This window comes from Musa acuminata, chromosome BXJ2-4, assembly GCF_036884655.1.
Source record: "Musa acuminata AAA Group cultivar baxijiao chromosome BXJ2-4, Cavendish_Baxijiao_AAA, whole genome shotgun sequence".
NCBI lineage: Eukaryota > Viridiplantae > Streptophyta > Magnoliopsida > Zingiberales > Musaceae > Musa > Musa acuminata.
In genome coordinates this window covers 32983309-33004556 of record NC_088341.1, presented here as the reverse complement: position 1 = coordinate 33004556, position 21248 = coordinate 32983309, and the positions used below count along the sequence as shown (strand labels likewise).

The following is a 21248-nucleotide window of genomic DNA, read 5'->3' as shown; positions in this document are numbered from 1 at the left end:
TCTAACAAGTGGCAATCAATATCATCAATGATCTTTACTTTTTTTTCAAAGTAAAAACACTTTCAAAATCAATTTTTTGTTCTAAAAATTTGTGGTCACAAGCTTCCCAACAATCAATGCCCTGTTCTTCACGTTTCAGGTTTGTCCTTTCTCATGAGAATTGCATTCATTCTTCAGGTAAAAGCTTACAAACCAAAGCACTGTCACCCACACCATTATTCTACACTTGGCGGGAAAATAAATGATCTTATTCATAATCTCATTGCTGATGGATTAGTCATTGCAGTTGGTAATGACGTACCGGTGATGGATGATTGATGACCTGTCATTTCATGACTGGACAATGGGATCACATCGCTGTTATTATGATATCTATAAGGGAGGAGAGAGAGAGAGAGAGGGAGAGAGAGAGAGAGAGACTATTCCACCATTGACTTGCGACCGGAGGAGGCGATGGAAGCAGCAAGACAAGAGGAAGCTCAAGATGTGGTGGTGGTGGTCGTCCCCCTACCGGCGCAGAGCCACCTGGCCCAGCTCCACCATTTCGCCCTCCACCTCTGTGGCCGCCCCGGCCTCTCCGTTCACTTCGCGACCTCCGCCACCCACATCCACCAGGCCAAATCCAGGGTCAACCCTGCCTGGGGCGGAGACTCCCGGCTTCACTTCCACGAGCTCCCCATCCCTGCTTTCCCTAGCCCGCCTCCTGACCGAAGCTCCACCACGACCAGGTTCCCTGCCCACCTCCAGCCCATGTTCGACGCGTTCGAGCACCTGGACGAACCGATCTCCGTCCTCCTCCGCTCCCTCTCCGCCTCCTCCCGCCGCGTCGTCGTCGTCCACGATTCCCTCGCCTCCTTCGCCGCAGTCGAGGCCGCCGCCCTCCACAACGCGGAGTCATACAACTTCAGTTGCCTCCCGGCCCTGTTCCAAGTCTTCTACGATCGCCCATCGGCCGCCGACGAGCTGAGAGATCGCGGCTTGGCCCTCCCTCCCTTGGACGGCATCATCACCGAAGAGTTCGGGGCCTTTGCAAGGCGCCGCATTGACGAGAACACTGCCAGCGCCGGAAGGCTGCTCAACACCTGCCGCCCTATCGAGGGCGAGTTCATTGACCTTCTAGCTCGGGAACCTAAGCATCGAGACAGGAAGATTTTCACCCTCGGGCCACTGAGTCCGATGGCAGTCATCGACGGAGGCCGCCGTCGACAGCCACACGAATGCCTATATTGGTTGGACAAGCAACCGCCAGCGTCGGTCGTCTACGTCTCTTTCGGGACGACTACTGCGATGGCGGACGAGCAGGTGGAGGAACTGGCGAACGGGCTGTTGCTTAGCAGGCAGCGCTTCGTCTGGGTGGTCAGAGACGCCGACAGGGGAGACATCTTCGCCGCCGAGGACAACGGACACGTCCGACGGATGGAGCTGCCACCGGAATTCGAACAGAAGGTGGCAGGGACCGGACTGGTGGTGCGGGGGTGGGCGCCGCAGCTGGATATCCTGTCGCACCCGGCGACGGGCGCGTTCGTGAGCCACTGCGGGTGGAACTCGTGCATGGAGAGCTTGTGCATGGGCGTGCCCGTGATAGCGTGGCCCATGCACTCGGACCAACCGACCATCGCGGCGCTGGTGACGGGGCACCTGAAGGCGGGCGTCACGGTCGGAGAGTGGACGCCTCTGGCCGACAAGGTGACGACGCGGGCGGTGATCGAGGAGGCGATCAAGCGGGTGATGGTCTACGACGAAGGGAGAGAGATAAGAGAACGAGCCAGGGTTATAGGGGAAGCTGTGAGGGAGGCGATAGCGGAGGGAGGAGCTTCACGAGCCGAGTTGGATGCCTTCGTTGCGCACATTACCAGATGATGCAGCTGTCTCTGGTGAGATTGGCATCCGAGGTTGCTTAGTTTCTGAGTCATGTTGACCATACCGTGTGGAATAAGGTCGCTGCCTCCTACCCGAGTGATCGTTGGTGGAGTTCAGGCGTCGGAAACTACCTTAGGGTAGAATTATGTTGCCGATGGCAACGTCTCCTTTTATGGTGCGTCGAAGGTTGTTCGAGTCGTCCTGTTTTAATTCCATGTCGTTCATGTCCTTTTCTTAATCATTGCGAACTATGAAGTGTGTCTGTGTGTGTGATGTAGCATTTGTGGGCGATGTTTGCGAGGAGGGATTTACGCGTGGGACCCTTGTACACAAGTTTCTAGGCGTACACGTCATAGTTTTTGTGGGAGGAACACCCTGGTTCATGTCTCCGCCAAGGCAGAGGATGGCGTTTTGTTGCTGCGTGGTGTGCCGTTTCCTTTCTCTTTTGCAGAGAGAGGAGAGCGAGAGGGCTCAGAAGAGTCGGGCCTCGACACCGCCGCGTGCCATTTGCACTCTTGCTGCGCGCTCTCTCCCGCCCTCTTCCACACTAGCATTTCCTCGAGGGTTCCGCGGCGGAGCAGTTCGCGGAACTGGAGGCCGCAGCTTCCGACAAAGGCCCCATTCCGTGCCGCTGTTTTCTGTTGCCATCCTTGGATTATTTTCACGGAGCGCGGGCGTACGAGGAGGAGGAGGAAAGGAAGGGTAAGAGGTGGTTTTCTTTTGTTCATCTGCAGGTCCTTGTCAACTCCTCATTTCGTATTCTAGCCATGGGTGGAACTCCGCGCCCCGACCTGGTGGGCACCGCTCCCCCGGGCTTCCCGCCGTTGCCGAAATCGGCAGCGAGCTCGGCAGCGCCTTCCGACGGCGCCAGCTCGGTGACATGCTCGGTGGAATCGTCCCTCCCTGGTGGCGGTTTCGGCGCGATAGCGGGCCAGGAGGAGCCGGAGGAGGCGAAGCCGCGAGGGTATGGGTGCGATGGATCCGAAGCTTCCATACATGAGCGGCGAAGAGGCAGACCGCCGGGCAGTCGGCGGCTTGGTGAGTAGAGAAATCTCTCCTTCGATGGAATCTTGCATTGTTCCGTGACTATATCGAACGAAATGGTGATTAGTGGTTGCACTGCAAGCATTAGTGTTTGGGAGTGATTCTTCCCGACTCTTGTAACACTGTGAGGCCATTTGGAATGTTAACCATCAGGTGTTCGAGTAAATGCTCGATTATTGGTTATTCGTATTCCTGGTGACAAAAATCCTCATTTTTGAAATTTTGGTGAATCCATTGCCACCGTAGCAAAGCTGAACTAAAGAAGACTAAGGGGAACACCAGTAACACCATAAAAACGAGTAGACTTTCGATTTTTTGTGCATTCTCGTGAAATAGTTGTCAATACCATCAGACACAGTGACATTCTGGTGTTATTATAATAGTTTTTTCTTTGATTTACCCTCTGTCAGACTATGTGATTTAGTTAAGTCTCAATGTCCTGTAGTTCTTTGTTCTTAACATGCTTTGGTGAATTGGAGGATCATGAATTTTCGCATACTATAAACTCACATAGTTATAATTTGTTGAATGGGTTGTAAAAGGTTCTCCTTTTTCATAATGATCGTGTTTCTGGTAGAGATTGCATGTTTTAGAAAGTCAGGGTTTTGGGTAAAAGCTGACCTGTTACTGATCTGCATACCACATGCAACCTTTGACAATCTCCATCTTTTCAATTATCTGTTAGTAAGTAATTCAGGGCAGAGTTGATGGGTTTAAATCGCTGTGCTTAATTCTGTCAATATGTGCTTTAATGCTGTGTTGTTGCACTCACCTTTATTGATTAAAGGGCATGTGTTCTGCATTGACTTTTATTTTTTATTAGGCAGGCAATGAGATACTCATAAAATCTCTTGGTACTCTACATCTAGGATGCAATCTATAATACTGAATCTTAAAACTTTTGCCTACCACCCTGCAACAGGTGAATGGATTGTTACTTCAGCTGGAGTTGGTTTTACTCCCCATGTCATGATGATTGCAGTAGGTGAGGTATGAATTCTATGGCTTCATTTTTATCATGTGTTGCCTCTTTCCTCTCGGATATCTTTTTTTTTTTGTTATAAATGTGCGGTGTGGTTCCTATTCAGCATATCCAAAACTGCCGCTGAGAAGCTTGTACATGGTGCATTACTTTATGTCAAACAAGTTTATGGCTGGGAATTCATAGAGTTTTTGTGTGAGATCTATTTGTTACATGGTATTGGTTATTTTATATGTATATATATAAATTGTTTGTCTGTTTGTCATGCATGCTTTTGCTGCACAAAGCATACAGGTATATGTTTAGTCCTAAATTCCCATGCTGTTGATATAGAAATATTTTATATGGCTATGACAATCATCATACTTATAAATGATCTAGTTTCCACTGTAGATTTTCCAAAGGTTGTCAAATGGATGTGATCCCTTAAAGGTCCTTGACTTTATTGCAACAAATTACATATCAATCAAGTCGTGCTTGGTTAGAGAATATGGAACATTTTTTGTTGTATTTATTTCTGAAGTAATGATTTTTCTAAAAAAATATGTTTAGAGCAACAAAATCTATAATAATCAGATGAGGTAAAGAATTTGAACAAGTCTAATGCATACAAACTGGGTATGTGGTATGGTAGCAGAGATGAAACAGAAAGAAAATTAGTTACTTCATTTGCTTTTTATGTGGAGAAAGAAATGCACAACACTAATAGCAAAGTTTTGGAGGTCAAGTGAATCTTTATTTTCATTTGTGTGTATGCGTGACAACTGACATCTGAGAGAGAGAATTTGGAAGTAGATGGCTGAAATGCATGGTTGGGAAAATAAGGAAGTTCTGCAAGAGAATAACCTAAGCTAAATATAGCATGAAGAAAGGAATTTTTGTGGTCGGTTGAATCCTGGGTTACTAGTGATACAGATTAAATATTTTCCAATAATACAAATTAATAATATTTTCTAGTTGGTGTTTAGAGGAATACAAATATAGTTATGTTGAGGGTTTCAGATGCAGAAGTTGTAAGAACTGCTATTAAAAATTGGTGATTAATATGATCATCTTCATTCTCGTGCAGAACATTTCAGAGAAGATTATGTCATTTTCAAAGCAGGGACCCAGGGCTGTTTTTATCCTCTCAGCATATGGTGCTGTGTCCACAGTTACGCTTCACAAGCCTGGAACTTCTGGCATCATGGTCACTTATGAGGTCAAATTTTCATTTTTTAGATATTCCTTCATCAGGTATTTTTTTTTCTTTTCCATTTTTTGAATTCCTTTTTAGCATTTCAAAGCCTGATATATTTGGTACTAAATGGAAGATATATTTACAAATCTTTATCTACTGAATAGAAACCTTTGAAATGTACGCAAGTGATGAAAGTAGACTCACCTTAGTCGTCAGCATCTGGATGAAATTGATTGGTGATTAAATTGTAAAAAAAGCTGTCAATGCCAGCGATATGTTTTTAGCATTCAAAGAGCAAACTTCCATTTTGTTAGTGATTAAATTGTATTACATTTCATTACTAACAGGAGATATCTAATGCCTGCCCATATCTGCCAAATATATGAATTTTTAGTTTTGCATATCAGGAAGTTGTCATTGCTAGTTTGCACTGCAGGTAAGTGCCACTAAAATTGATCTGTGTTTGGAAGTGAATATGGATTTTAGTGTATTTGAGTTTGCACTGTGTATCACATGTTATTTGTCTCTTACGATTACTTTGGTGATTACATGCTGCAGTAATTTGTAATTGTCTGAGTTGTCCTGGATCGACTCAATAATAGGATAGCTTCAGCTGTCTAATGCTGTTTGAGAACTTTTCTGTCTTAAACTCTTTCATTTCAGTCATGGTCCAAGGTCCAATTTTTATAACTATGTAATGGGGTTTGGCAAATTATATAGGGCCTTTTTGAGATACTTTGCTTGTCTGGACTGTACTTGCCAACAAATAATGATGGATTACATAGCCAAAGTAGAGGGCTATGCATCTCTCTTTCTAGTCCTTATGGTCGAGTGATTGGTGGACTTGTTGGTGGATCACTCATAGCTGCCAAACCTGTACAGGTAAATTACTTTGACCCTAGCATTAGAATGTTTAACTTTTTGGTCTTCTCCATCAGCATATGCTTTTAGAATGGATTGACTGTGGCTAAGATAACCATGGTATTAGATCTGGAGGTCCTAATTTTTGGGCTCCATTGTTGTGTAATTTTCCTTGTTCAATTCAAGTTTCACATGTTTAGTGAGTAATCGGTCATCCCAAATCTGAGATAATGTTAAGATATAATTAATAAGTTCTAACCCATTTATTGGCTTACACTTCTAGTTTTAGATGCACTGATAGCGATTAAACATTTAGTCGTGCCGAGGATTTAGTTATACTTTGTTTATCATAATTGGAACTCATATTATTTCATTCCGCTACTTGGTTGTATGCATCGAGGCATTTTGTACACTGTCATATGCATCTTATCTGAACCTAATTCAGAACCAGCTATGCGGTGAAGAACTTAAAATAGTTCTTAGTTGACTTGGCTAAATTTATGCACTTACTTGAATCTTAGTGTTATGGTTCTTTTCTTCCCATTTCATTTTGGAACATCTGGTCCTTAAAACATCAAATAATGCGTTTCTGCTTTCTAGGTGATTGTAGGAAGTTTCATTTATGCTGGATCAAGTGCAAAGGACAGAATAATTACAGAAGATGGAAGGGATGATGTTTCTGAACATCAGATTAGGGATAAACAAGGCAAACCATTCAGCGTGCCTCCAAATCAAGACATTACTCCTAAAATGAAGGGAGGATTGCCTGGTCCATAATGACTTGACCCAAGATTAGCTCTTTGATTTTGCATGTGGCTGCTAAATGGTGATCTTTCAAAAGGAGCATACATAGTGGACCTTGTTGGAGTCACAAGACTAGTAGTGTTTCCTTGCTTAATCGTCTCTTTGATATGTTCTTCTGTAGTGCCCTCGTGATGGTGCAATGTTATGTGGCCACCCTAGTGATCATGTTGGATTGAAGTGAACCAGCCTATTTCGTATTGTTCACTCAAGTTCGATCATGCCTGTGCAAGTAGCATGAATTCCTGTAGATTCTGTGAGCAGATAAATGCAAGTTTGTGTTTTTTTGTGTGTGTTTCTCATTTGGAAGAATAAATGTAAATTTAGGTTGTGGCTTGGGAGCCAAACTGTTATGGGCAGTAGTCATCGTCTCTATCACGGAAGACCGGACTGGGTACCATTTCCACTTGTGCTTCCATCCTCCATCGACTCCAAAGAATGTATTCTCTTCCTTTCTCTACCGAAAACCCAAGAGACGGAGAAGCGGGGAAGGTATTTTCGCGAGTGAAGGTACAAGGTATCTCCTTTCTCAGACTCTTAAATTGTTTCGATGCTCTTCGACCTCTCCAATCTCCTTCGACATCATGACATTTTCCAAGGTCTGCAGCTGTTGGAAGCTGCTCTACCAGTGGACTTCGTCTTGGGGGAAGAAGAACGCGGAGTCAGATGGCAGTCACCCCCCGGCCCCTGACGAGACCTCGCACGCCAGGAAGCCCTCGGTGGTAAATCTACATGGGATGACAGACGTATCATCTGTGCTCACAGATGCGGAAGAATCTTGTGCGTTGCTTATTAGGTTGCTGTGTTGGGTGCAGGTCTACACCTGCGGACCTTGCGGTGGCGCCGGCGGGAGCGAGAGGAACATGGGTGCAGATCCCGGCACTCGCATCCTAAAGGTGATGGTTCGCCATGGGCTTGCCGTGGACGCCATTAGAATTCTGTACCGGCGCGACGGCCGCGACGAGTGGACCGACTGGTGGGGGGGAAGAGGAGGGCAACTTTCCGAGGTCAAGTGCCCAAAACCCTAATCATTCTCCACCTCCTTACTCTTCTGTTCCCCCAACTTATCAGCAACCTTTCAGTTCATCTGCGTATGCTTTGGTCATGCATGCAGGTCGTTCTGGATGATGAACGCGATGAATACTTGGCATGCCTAAGTGGTCGATACGGCATTTGCGGCGGCTACCTGGTGATAAAGTCGCTGACTTTTGCCACCAACAAGAGGGCGTATGGGCCGTTCGGGGTGGAAGATGGTGCTCCTTTCAAGTTGGATGCAGGAGGTCAAAGGATCGTGGGGTTCTTCGCCCGCGCAGGCCAATTCCTCGACGCCATCGGGGTTTATACAGCTTGACGATCCATGGCTGCCTTCTCCTACCTCGACTTCTCATGCAAGTTGTGTTTGTACTCTGCTATCATATTATATAATACATCAATGTTACCAGTCTCGGCCGAGGCAGAAGAGCCAATCCCATTCCGGATTGACCTTATCAACTTTGAGGAAGAACACTTTGATTATTAAGATTCATATGAAGAACCACCTCAAAATTAAGAGGACAGTAACAAAATAAAAGGAATACAAGGAGAACATTAAAAGGGGGATGCAACTGCTGTATGATATATTCAATAAGGGGTGAATAGATCTATCTATCCATGAATTTTTGATGCAAAAAATGTTAAAATAAGCATGAGAAATCATGGAAGAGTTTGACAACATGGCAATGTAAGAAGGCCAAAAGGTTCTTACTAAAGTAATTGAAATTGTTAATCAGATTAAAAGTGTTGGAGATATTATTGAAGATAAAAAAGGTTGGTTGCAAAGTTCTTACAAGTCTTCCTGCCATGTTGTAGTAGCAATAGAAGAATCAAAGAATCTGTCCACTTTACTTTTCTTGAATGGATGAGTTCCCTTCGAGTGAGTGCAGGAGGAAAGAATGAACAGATCATCTTCCAATCAACCTGTCGAATAAGCATTTCAGTCGTAACTGAATTTTTCATAGAAGAATCTAAAATATAAACCCTAATGGAGGATCATTTAACAAAAAGGAAAGAGGACAAAGCGACCAAAGTTACCAAAAGAAAGAGTATCAACAAAAAGATTCAAATTCAGGTTGCAGAATTTGCAAGAATACCAATCATGAGTCAAAAGATTGTAGATCCAGATGTAAAAGGTGTCCCAATCATTCTCAAAGAGAAGAATGATAAACAAGAGGCAAACTTCAATTGAGAATGAAACCAAACAACTCTTCTCTTGTATGAATGTTTAATAAGAAACATAAAATGTATGGTATTTGGACAATGATTGCAGTAATCATATGACAGAAAATAAAAAGATATTTATTAACCTTGATCATAACTTCTTTTCTCAAGTAAAATTTAAAAATAAAAAATATTATCTCCATAATAATTCATTCGACTCATCGACTACGAACATACTAGTTCACTACGTCGTAGTCCCCAAACGATATAGGGGATTTCAATATTTTGGATCTATATATCCTCAGTTATTATATATATATATAGTCTCTTATCCATCTAATACCCTAGAGACCATATATCGGGCATGATGCTATTAAGTTCATATGGTTTTTACTCAAGTCCCGCTCTAATCGGATTCTCCGGAGAACTCTTTCTCTCTCAATTTGAATAACCTTAGTCATGGATTTGTCTGAGCAAAAACACATAAGATATTCCTCTCATGACACCGAGAGCAGATGATCCTCTATCAACACTCAATAGCCCTCGTAAGGTTGGCTATTACTCCCGATGACCGGCTATACTAGATTTAAAATTTCTAGGCCTATAAGTCCGGTATCAAAGAGTGGAGTATTCATACATGACATCCTTGATATCTCAAGTCTAAAGATCAAATACACCACTGGGATGATGAAATCGTTGTTTGACAATGAGGTATCATTAATCATCTAACATTCTATGAGTGAATCAATAAGTGAACTCATTCTCACCTGCACTGTATTCCTAGTGTCTCCACAGGAGTAGCTATAAGACCAGTCACCTCCATCATATGAACGGATATACAGTACACCACTCTGTCCGGTTATCTCGATGTCCCTCTCGAGTACCCTATGATCGAGATTATTTAGGGTCTGTGTTTAAAGACGAATCGGTCTCATTATTGTGATCTCATCATGATTTGATTCTCATTGCACAAATCCATGGACATCACTATATATATATATATATATATATATATATATATATATATATATATATATATATATATAATGAGTAAATGTCATAATAATAATAAGCAAAAAGAGTGTGTGCCATATCACATGTGTCATCACTCACGTGATTGGCTTGCAGAACACCTATGACTAGCAAGCATCATATATACTGTAGAGCACCATTTGAGTATGGAAGGTTGCCATGTGTTTCGTCTGATTAGTTCCTCCATTGAATGCTTCCAAGTTAGGAAGTCGAAAGCTTGGGCGGATGAGCTCCTCTTGTATATGTCAGGCAAGGGGGGATTCGATGAAGGCAAGGCCAACTAAGCTCCTCATCTTCGTCACGTAGAACTTATAGCGTATATCTTCTAAGCATTGGAAAATCTATCATAGTTGTACCTGCAAGGTGTATTCTAAATTTGTTGACTAAACCTCTAACTTAAGGGCCATTAAACGAGGACAACACGGCCTACTAAACTCGATCGTCGAAGATCTTGGGACCCCATTGGTCAGGGCATCTACATATTAAGGCAGCTTGGCTACTACTAGCATTGAGATAGCTCGAGGCAATTCTATCGAGGTTTGCGACACCATTGACTATTGAGGGATAGCTGGCATCAACTAAGTTAATTGTGAGAGTAGGGGCACGACCAACTGTATCAACATATTGAACAAGGTTCATGAAAAATTCGATTGACACTAGTATATGGGTCAGTGTCACCACTAGAGGAGAGAGATTAGGGCCATTGAACAAACACCAATATTACATGAGTGTCTAGACGGAGGTAGTGGCATCAATAGTTGGAAAGATTGATTATTGACTTTCCTTGTTGAACATGCTATGTGTCGACAATGGTGCACCCTCACTTGAGTGCTCGTTGAGCGGGTCCGTAGTGTAGTGCTCTTGCGATATGAGATCTTCTTTCTAGTTCGAAAATAATAATGATGATAATCGATGATATCTTTGTCAATCTGACTCGGTCCTAAGCTATGTGTACAAGAGTTTGAAGGTGCCCGTAGGATAGTTCGAATACTCATATGCTTGCCCGATGATTGACCTACAAGAAGATTGGACAGGTGACGGTGTCCGATCCGATTCCTCCGATACTCGAGTTAGAGCCGAAATAAAAAGTGGATTCATTGATGAATTTGATCTATATTATATTAAATAGATGGGAGAAAATATTGTACGGTATGAGCCGAATATTTCCTTCTAAGAATATTATTGTCATATGTCTTGTTCCTTGCAGAGCTACAATTGGAGATGAATTACCCTGTATCATGAATTTTGGCATACTATACTGGTATTATTATAATTTATTAAATGGGACGTAAAGGGTTTCTCCTTTTATTAAATCGGACGTGATCTTATTAGTTGCTGCGTGATTAACTATCCTTAGGCAAAACTTCTCGCCTGACGTTAGAATCGGTAATCACAAACATGTGATCACTCATTATTAGTTATTTAACATATATTTATTACACATTATTAGTCATTTAACATATATATATATATATATATATATATATATATATATATATATATATATATATATATATAATACGTAAATCTTTTCCAATAATATTAATTGAGAATATTTTCTAGTTGGTGTTTAGAGGGATATACATGCTTATAAATATATAGCTATGTCATGGGCTGAAAGTATTCGTCGTCTCTATCAAGGAAGACCAGAGCTTTAAAATTCGCACTTTGTATTATTTCCACTTGTGCTTCCTTCCATCCTCCATCAACTCCTCCAAGTATTTATTCGCTTGCTTTCTCTACAGGAAAGAGAGGGAGAAGCGGGGAACGAAGGGAAGATAATTTCGTGAGCGAATGTACAAGGTATCTCCTTTCCCAGACTCTCAAAATTTGTTTTAGTGCGCCTCAACCTCTCCGATCTCCTTCAACGTCATGGCATTTTCCAAAGTCTGCAGCTGTTGGAGGCTCCTCTACCAGTGGACCACGTCTTGGGCGAGCAAGAACTCGGAGTCACATGGCAGTCACCACCCTGACAGTGATGAAACCTCGGACGCCATGAGGCCCTCGGTGGGAAATCTACACTTTGTTGTCGTGTGATGTTTAGTTCATTCTGTGACCACACGATTCCAGATCAATCCAAGAAACATGGGATGACGGACGTCTCATCTGTGCTCACGGATGCAGAAGACGCTGATTAGGTTGCTCTGTTGGGTGCAGGTCTACGTCTCCGGACCTTGTGGTGGCGCCGGCGGGAGCGAGAGGGACATGGGTGTAGGTCCCGACACTCGCATCCTGAAGGTGATGCTTCGCCATGGGCTCGCAGTGAACGCCATTAGAATTATGTACCATCACGACGGCTGCAACGGGTGGACCGGCTGGTGGGGGGGAAGCGGAGGGCAACTTTCCGAGGTCAAGTCAAAACTCTAATCATTCTCCACATCCTCCAGTTTCTTGGCAGCCTCTTCCCGACAGCAGCTGCAGCATAGAGCTGTTACGTTCATCCGTGTATGTGTTTTGCGCATGCATGCAGATCAATCTGGATGTCGATGGCGATGAACACTTGACATGGATAAGTGGTCGATACGGCTTTTTCCGCGGCGAAATGGTGATAAGGTCGCTGACTTTTGGCAACAACAAGAAGACGTATGGGCCGTACGGGGTGGAAGATGGTTTTACTTTCGATTTGGATGCAGGAAGTCAAAGGATCGTGGGGTTCTTCGCCCGCTCAGGCCAATTCCTCAACGCCATCGGGGTTTATACAGCTTAGCGATCGATATAATGCGTCTCATAAGATCGTCTCTGTACGAAATTAATTCTAATATCGGATAATGAATAAAGGTCTTTACCTCAATCCAAATTCCGTACTGTTCCTCTTATTTGGAAAGGAAATGGAGATCCCAAAAACCTGTAAGTAAACCATATAATATGTCAACGCATGAGATAGATAGTCTCCGTACGAAATTGATTCTAATATCCGAGAAGAGGTTTTTTTGCCTCGATCCAAATTCCTATCGTCAAGTAGTCTCTTACTTGGAAACAAGTGATTCCTTCTGTAACTCAAACTATAAGATGAGTCCATGGATATGGTATATTAGAGAGGCACAGAAGAGAAGTAACCCTATCCAAGGGAGAAAGTTTAGAGAGAGAAGAAGAGGTAAAAATTGTCATCACCTCAAGTTCTTCTCTTAAGTGATAGGTTTTGTTCATCACCATCAAACTCAGCCTCAGCCTCAGCCAAGGTTATAATTTTTTTATATATTAAAAAATATATTTTTCTAAGAGAAATTACATGATGATGATGATGATGATGATGATGATTTCCAATGATGAAATAGAAAATAGAGGTAATTTAAATAAAAAAGAGAATCAAATATCATGAATTAAGATTATAAAATTTGTAAATAAAGAGTTCTGGACATTATCTTTTTATCATTTTTTAAAGTATTAAATTATTACTCATTAAAAGTATATGTCAATATGAAACTCATGTTATAATTTAGGGTTTAGGGTTGATACAGAGCTCTTATCTGTAAATTTTGATTCTCTTTTTTTCTTTAAATTACCTCTAGTTTCTATCTCATTTTTGGAAATCATCATCATCATGATCATGCAGTTTCTCTTAGAATAAATAATAAAAAAACCCCACCATTCAAAGAATCAAAAACATTTTGAAGTCATTACAACAAGCACAAATAAATAAAATGTAAATTGAGTTTCAGTGTCACAGATTAATCAGTTTATGCATCTACTAGAGGCAAAAAAAAATGTAGATATATGCCAAATTTCTTATTTTTGGCCTGCAACCTATAGTAGACATATACTAAGAAAAAAAATAGTATACCCAAATAACTCTATATACTAACTCAGATGTTCATGCATTTTTCATGTGGAACTAAATCGGAATGTTATATGCTAATTCGGATCTTCATACCTATCTATATATATATATGATGTAGAACTAAACTGAAAGAAATGTTCACATGTAGTATTCTCACTTGATTTCTTTTTCTTGGACAAGAAGAAATATAATCTCCAGAAATTTGCAATCTGTTGCAGTGTAACCCCAAAACATGAGCTCAACAGCTCCTCCATATGAGCCATAGTATCTACTCTTACAGTGTGTGTGTGTGTGAAGAAAGCATTCTGTATGCCAACTACATGGAACGAGTATGTTGTATCATTCAAGCTGAAGGAACTTGGCACGGTTCGCATAGCATCAATCGAAGTGTGGAAATGTGTAAAGTGAGGACTGACTTCAGAACATGTTTTACTGATCCCAACATGATCTGTTTCACACTGTCAATAAGCATGATATTTGTCTTGGAATAACTCCAGCTTGTTGATTCCTATTTTGATCTTCTGACATTTTGCCAAGTCAACTCTTTTTAGATGATGAAATGCCTATGTCTGTGTGGATTATATGTTGGAAAAAAGAGGTACGACAAAGAAGAGGATAAAACCCACTATGGAAACAAATAACAAACACAAGATCAAGAATACTTTAGGAAAGATATTTAGGCTTGAAACGTGTATAAACACTTTCCTAAAAACGATATTTGCACCCTCTTCTCAATAAGATTGCTCTGGGTTTGATGCAAATAGTTTTAGTGGATATGACAAGCCTTTAGAAGATCTGTATTGAGCAAACAATAAAGAATCTTCAGAGAGGAATTAGAGAATGTCTAACTCAATCACTTGGAGAGTAAAGAAGAAGAGCATGAAAGAGTTGTCTCTGTAATTTACCCTCAAATAGCTATTTATAGATATTTTCTCAAAAGACACAACCTTTAAAACTTAACTATTTTCTCAAAAGACACAACCTTTGAAAATTATAACTATTTTCTCAAAAGACACAACCTTTAAAAAATAACTACAAAAAATAAAAGAAAACACATTTTCAAATAAATCTTTTGAAAAGAAATTCTTAATTTGAACAATTTATAACAATCCCCCACTTGTTCAAATTTAAAATTTTCTCCAAGTGATTAAATAGTATTTATGAATAAAGTAATATATCTTTCGATTTGAATATTACCTTAGTGTAAGCATCACAAAGTGAAGTCGAAATCCCAAATAGCATAAAAGCTTTGAATTTGTTATTCCTCATGACAACACCGGTGATACCACACACATAAATACAACATTCTTGTATTCCTCATAAAATCTCGCTTAGCCCTAATATGGCCTTGGGCTCATCCAAGTTCATGAACTTTTATGAGAGAAACTCCAACTCTCAATCGAAGCGGCACCACTTCTAAGTTCATATAGGTGAAGTTCTTATAGTATCTTTGTCACTCTTTGAGATACTTGTCCTAACTTGACTGAACTTCATTAAGAGTATAATTAACTCAACCCTCATTCGGTGACAACCAGCTCTTTAACATCTTTAGATGGGACTCATAAAATATTTCAAAGTGCTGAACCACTCCACATATCAATGACTTGTTCTTACCCTTTGAACTCTTCATTACTCATTTCATAATGTTGAGTAGGGTTGCTATCATTGGTGGATCTTTTATTCAAGGAGTTTTAGCCCCATCCATTTTGATGTTGATCTTACAACTTCTCTTGTAAGAGGTTTGGTGAATGGATCAGCCAAATTCTCACTTGTTTTCACAAATGTGAGTGAAATAATCCCACTCTTGATTAATTTCCTCACATAATCATGTCTAAGACTTATATGTCTTGACTTTCCATTATATATTTCACTATATGCACGAGCTAAAGTGGCTTGACTATCACAAAGTATAGAAATTGAATTCACACTCTTAGAAGTCAATGGAATTTCTAATAGAAAGTCCCTCAACCATTCAGCCTCCTTTCCTGCATCTGCTAGAGCAACAAATTCCGATTCCATAGTTGAGTGAGTTATACACGTTTGTTTCTTTCTCTTCCAAGAAACAACGCCACCTCCCAAGGTGAACACCCAACCAGTAGTGGATTTGTTATCTCCAAAACTCGATATCCAACTTGCATCAGTATATCCTTCTAAAATAGCAAGAAATTTTGAGTATTGTAGGCCATAATCTTTGGTTCGTTTAAGGTACCCAAGAACTCTTTCAATAGCCTTCCAATGCTCTACATTTGGATTGCTAGTAAATCTACTCAATTTACTAACTGCAAATGCTATATCAGGTCTTGTGCACTACGTTGCATACATAAGAGTTCCTATAGCACTTGAATATTCTAATTGAGCCACTGTTCTTCCAACATTCTTAACTAATTTGATACTTGGGTCAAATGGGGTATTTGCTTCTTTGATTTTTAAGTGACTGAATTTCTCCAATACTTTCTCTATGTAATGAGTTTGACTCAAAACATATCCCCCACTATTTCTTTTTACCTTGATACCTAGTATAGTATCAACTTGCCCAAGATCTTTTATCTTAAATGTTGAAGATAGAAACCTCTTTGTTTCTACAATACCTTTTATGTTGTTGCTCACTATTAGCATATCATCAACATAAAGGCAAACTATCACCATATAGTCATCACAAGTTTTGAGATAAACACATTTATCTGCAATATTATAAACAAATCCATTAGAAAGAATTATTGCATCAAATTTCTCATGCCATTGTTTTGGAGCCTGCTTTAAACCATACAATGATTTAATAAGTTTACACACTTTATGTTCATTTCCCGGTAAAACAAAACCTTCGGGTTGTTCCATATAAACCTCCTCATCGAGGTCTCCATTTAGAAATGTCGTTTTGACATCCATTTGATGAACATAGAGATCAAAAATTGATGCTAAAGTAAAAATAATTATAATAGATGTGATCTTAGCCACAGGAGCATATGTGTCAAAATAATCTATTCCTTCCTTTTGTCGAAATCCTTTAGCAACTAACCTTGCTTTGAACGTTTGGAGAGTACCATTTGTATGATACTTCCTACAAAATATCCATCTACAACTAATAGGTTTTGAGGCAAAAGGTAAATCGACAAGTTCCCAAGTATGATTTGACATAATAGAATCCATCTCATCATTAATATAATAGAATCCATCTCATCATTAATAGCATCTTTCCAAAAAGCAGTATCACGAGAAGCCATAGCTTCTTTAAATGTTTTAGGATCATCTTCCACTTGTAAAACAAGAGGAATTGTTTTTAATACTCTCTTGTTAGTTCCTTCTACAAGGTAAAAAGAAATACTTTGAGAATCAATCTCATCCGATTTTAATGTTTTTGCTTTTCGTACACGAGTACTTCTCCTTAATTCGTAAGATTGCTCTCCAACCTCTTGTGAACTTGATTGATGTCCAATCAAAGGAATTTTAGGTTGCTCACCAATCTTTTGAGATTTCTTCGCTAGTGACTCTTCACTAGTTGGAGGATGAACATTATTACTAGAAGTCAATAAATGTTCAAAGAACTCCACATCTCGAGATTCTATTATGATATTAGACTCTAAATTAAGAAGTTTATATGCTTTGCTATTTGAGGCATAGCCTATAAATGCACATTTGATTCCTCTAGGTCCCAATTTTGTCCTTTGAGGATCATTATTCTTATAACATGCAAGACACCCCCACACTTTAAAATAACCAATGTTAGGTTGTCTTCCTTTCCATAACTCATATGGAGAGATCTTATTCTTTTTAGAGGGAATTCTATTTAAGATATGACATGCAGCCAATAAAGCTTCTCCGCACAAATTATAAGATAATTTAGCATGCAACAACATAGCATTAATCATCTCTAGATAAGTTCTATTTTTTCTTTCTGCTAATCCATTTTGCTCAGGTGTTCTAGGTGCTGAACATTCATGAATTATGCCATGTTGTTCACAAAAAAAGTTAAATTCATTAGGAAAGTATTCTCCTCCTCTATCACTTCTTAAAGCTTTAATTTTCTTCCCCAATTGATTTTCAACTTCTGCTTTATATGCCTTAAAAGCATTAAAAGCATCATTTTTATGTTTCAATAAGTACACATATGTGAATCTAGACATATCATCTATAAAAGTAATAAAATATCTATTACCTCCTCTCGTTAATATGCCATTTAATTCACATATATCATAATGTATTAAATCTAACAAATTAGTATATCTTTCAACACTTTTGAAGGGTTTCTTCATCATCTTTGATTTAACACAAATTTCACATTTATTAAGATCATCAAAATGACAATTTATTAAGCCACACTTAACCATTCTTCTAATCATGCTAATTCCAATATGTGCATTCCAATATGTGCTAATCTATCATGCCATAATGAATAAGAATCAACAATATAAATAGAAGCAATATCTTTATTAACTTTAGAATCATTGTCAACAATAGATAATTTGACCATTCCCTCAGCGGAATAGCCTTTTCCAACAAAAGTTTCATTACGTGATAGAATTAACTTCCCGGATTCAAATACAGATTTAATTCCAGGTTTGCTAAGGAGATTCCCACTTACTAAATTTCTACTCATATCAGGTACATGAAGAACATTAGTAAGAGTGACTTTCTTACCTGAAGTGAAAGTGAGTTCCACATTTCCCTTGCCAATCACCTTAGAACGAACTTCATTTCCCATTTGAATCTCTTGCCCTTCTGTGACTTCTTTGTAAGTCTTGAAGAGTCCCTTATCATAGCAAACATGGATGGTAGCACAAGTATCGTACCACCAACCAGAAACCTTGCCAAATATGGCATTCACTTCGCTCACCGTAGCGATTATATTATCATCTCCCTCAACGGAGTTGACTTTTGGTTTCTGGCCTTTTTTAAATCTGCAATCCCTAGCAAAATGACCAGGTTTTCCACAAACAAAACAGCCTCCACTCTGTGGCTTCTTAAATTTTCTTTGATCCCTTTTGGGGCCAAAATGATTCTCCTTGTTTTGTTTGCTTTTGTTGGAATTCTTAGGCTGATTCACAACATTTGCTTTTATATTGCAAAAAGAGTTCTCACTCTTATCTCTCATCCTCGATTCCTCCTCGATTCGAAGATGTTTTTGAATTTGCTCCAAAGTAATATCCTTGGAGTCATACAAAATCTTCTTCCTATACCCTTTCCAAGATGAAGGCAACTTGGCTATTACAGCCCCTACTTGAAAAGGTTCAGGAAGTTCAATTTTTTCAGCCTTCAATTGATTAACAATGACTTGCAACTCATGTACTTGTGCCAAGATTGGCTTGTCATCCACAAACTTGTAATCAAAATATTTAGAAATTAAAAATTTCTTTGTACCTTCTTCCTCGGCATGATATTTGAATTCCAAAGCATTCCAAACTGCTTTTGCAGATGGTTCCACCGTATAAAGATCATAAAGCCGGTCCGAAAGAGCATTGAGAATGTGTCCTCTACACATGACTTCATCTTCATTTCTTTTCTTTTGTTCAGCCTTGATTTCATCGGTGTCATCGTCGGTTGGATCAGGAATTGGTTGAAGATTGGGATCAAGCACATAGAAGATCTTCAAAGCAGTCAACATGAACTTCATCTTGTCTTGCCAACGGGTAAAATTCGTTCCATCAAAACGATCCAAACGAACAAAATCTTGATTCAATAATTTGATGGTATTTGTAGCCTCCATAGTGAATTTGAATAAACTCACAAGATATCGTTTTTAGATTGTTGGAAAAAAGAGGTACGACAAAGAAGAGGATAAAACCCACTATGAAAACAAATAACAAACACAAGATCAAGAATACTTTAGGAAAGATATTTAGGCTTGAAACGTGTATAAACACTTTCCTAAAAACGATATTTGCACCCTCTTCTCAATAAGATTGCTCTGGGTTTGATGCAAATAGTTTTAGTGGATATGACAAGCCTTTAGAAGATCTGTATTGAGCAAACAATAAAGAATCTTCAGAGAGGAATTAGAGAATGTCTAACTCAATCACTTGGAGAGTAAAGAAGAAGAGCATGAAAGAGTTGTCTCTGTAATTTACCCCCAAATAGCTATTTATAGATATTTTCTCAAAAGACACGACCTTTAAAACTTAACTATTTTCTCAAAAGACACAACCTTTGAAAAATAACTACAAAAAATAAAAGAAAACACATTTTCAAATAAATCTTTTGAAAAGAAATTCTTAATTTGAACAATTTATAACATTATACATTTAGACTTTGTTATGCTAGCTTTTAATTCATTCATGAGGGTAGCAGGCAGAACAATAAACTGGCAAACCAATTGTTCTTGAGAAAATTCAGTATTCAACTCTAGGGGAAAAAAAAAAAAAATTCAGAACATCGTCTATAAAAAATTTACCAAAGTCCTCTTGATCTCCAATTCAGTGATGCAAGAACTTTCAAATTAATGGGCTCCACATATTATTAAGAGGAAAAAAATTCTGATATATGTTGATGTTGTTAAGTCCCTTTGAGAACTTACCTCAGAACTAAAGTCTGTTCAAGCTGCCTCATTTTACTTGATTCATATAAAAAACAGAGGCAAATGATACGAGAACTCGATGACCAAATGCTCACAAGATGTACAACTTCAGGCAATAAATGCATGAAACTTCTGAGATGTTCAATCTCCATTCAATTACTGTCATGAATTAATTGAAAAAGGAACAAGAAATTTACAAGGAAAAATGTTGTATCAACTTCAACTGTACAGTATGTGTCTCTTCCAACTATGATGATATGGCAAGCTCTGTCCATGCCAAAGGAGAATCCGCGAGAGCAGGAATAATGGTGTTGTTGACACCATCTGATGGTCTCTTTGATGATTAGTGTTCACAACTAATGAAATCAGAGCATAGTTATTAATAAGATTTATTTTCTAGCAGTAATATTTATTACAAACATAGTACGTGAAATTAGAACTCGCTCCACGAACATTCATGCGATTCTTATCAATACAGGGATCCAAAATGATACAGATCAAATTTATTATGAACACGGTTAATATCATCTTCTCTATTATTATTGCAAAGAAATTGAACTGTTTCTATTTAAGCCTCCATATTTGATACCTGCCTAAAACACTTATCTATATGCTTGGTAGGTTGAGCTCATCGAACGTGGATTTAGCATACGATTGCATCTTGATGATTAGTTCTTCAGATTGGTAGTGATAGATGTGGTAGAACAGGAAGTGCAGATGTTGGTATAGTTGCACACACCTCCCTTGTACTCTTCCTTTCAATTTCCATGTAATCGGCTCGTATACTAACATTCTTCCCCTCCATCTTTTGTACAAAAACTCTGGAGAGACAGAAAATGTTGAGTATCATAATTTTTTCAATAAATTAATTATCATTTCACTGTGTCATTATTTTTTTTTTCTTGTTGATTTTGTACCATTTGTATGGACTTATCAATTTACACACCTACTAGTAGAGAATCGGTCTATTTTTTTTAAAGTTTTGCGAGATAAAAAAAGTCAATGA

At 39.4% G+C, this 21248-nt stretch overlaps 4 protein-coding genes across 6 annotated transcripts; all 4 read left to right on the top strand.

The window, feature by feature from the left end:
* The first annotated feature begins 385 nt into the window (after window positions 1–385).
* LOC103976833 (cis-zeatin O-glucosyltransferase 2-like) lies at window positions 386–2098 on the top strand. Its single transcript, XM_009392162.3, has one exon. It carries the CDS (start codon window positions 454–456, stop codon window positions 1858–1860), a length of 1407 nt encoding a protein of 468 aa, XP_009390437.2. The 5' UTR covers window positions 386–453; the 3' UTR covers window positions 1861–2098.
* On the top strand, window positions 1897–7014 carry LOC135610394 (AT-hook motif nuclear-localized protein 9-like). 2 transcript variants are annotated; one of them, XM_065104846.1, is made up of 7 exons: window positions 1897–2035; window positions 2139–2562; window positions 2626–2898; window positions 3827–3894; window positions 4956–5087; window positions 5787–5948; window positions 6528–7014. In XM_065104846.1, the coding sequence occupies exons 3-7, from the start codon at window positions 2628–2630 to the stop codon at window positions 6702–6704; spliced, it is 810 nt and encodes a 269-aa protein (XP_064960918.1). In that variant the 5' UTR covers window positions 1897–2035; window positions 2139–2562; window positions 2626–2627; the 3' UTR covers window positions 6705–7014. The 2 variants fall into 2 exon arrangements, with proteins under 2 accessions (XP_064960918.1, XP_064960917.1); XM_065104845.1 differs by having other exon boundaries at window positions 2139–2898.
* A 244-nt stretch (window positions 7015–7258) lies between these two features.
* On the top strand, window positions 7259–8320 carry LOC135610395 (jacalin-related lectin 19-like). Of its 2 annotated transcripts, none has more exons than XM_065104848.1 (3): window positions 7259–7447; window positions 7544–7735; window positions 7843–8320. In XM_065104848.1, exons 1-3 carry the CDS (start codon window positions 7313–7315, stop codon window positions 8077–8079), a joined length of 564 nt encoding a protein of 187 aa, XP_064960920.1. In that variant the 5' UTR covers window positions 7259–7312; the 3' UTR covers window positions 8080–8320. The 2 variants fall into 2 exon arrangements, with proteins under 2 accessions (XP_064960920.1, XP_064960919.1); XM_065104847.1 differs by having other exon boundaries at window positions 7265–7450; window positions 7843–8313.
* Window positions 8321–11820: 3500 nt separating this feature from the next.
* Window positions 11821–12718, top strand: LOC135609133 (jacalin-related lectin 19-like). The gene is made up of 3 exons (XM_065102227.1): window positions 11821–11963; window positions 12114–12305; window positions 12427–12718. The coding sequence occupies exons 1-3, from the start codon at window positions 11829–11831 to the stop codon at window positions 12661–12663; spliced, it is 564 nt and encodes a 187-aa protein (XP_064958299.1). The 5' UTR covers window positions 11821–11828; the 3' UTR covers window positions 12664–12718.
* The last annotated feature ends 8530 nt before the right edge of the window (window positions 12719–21248 follow it).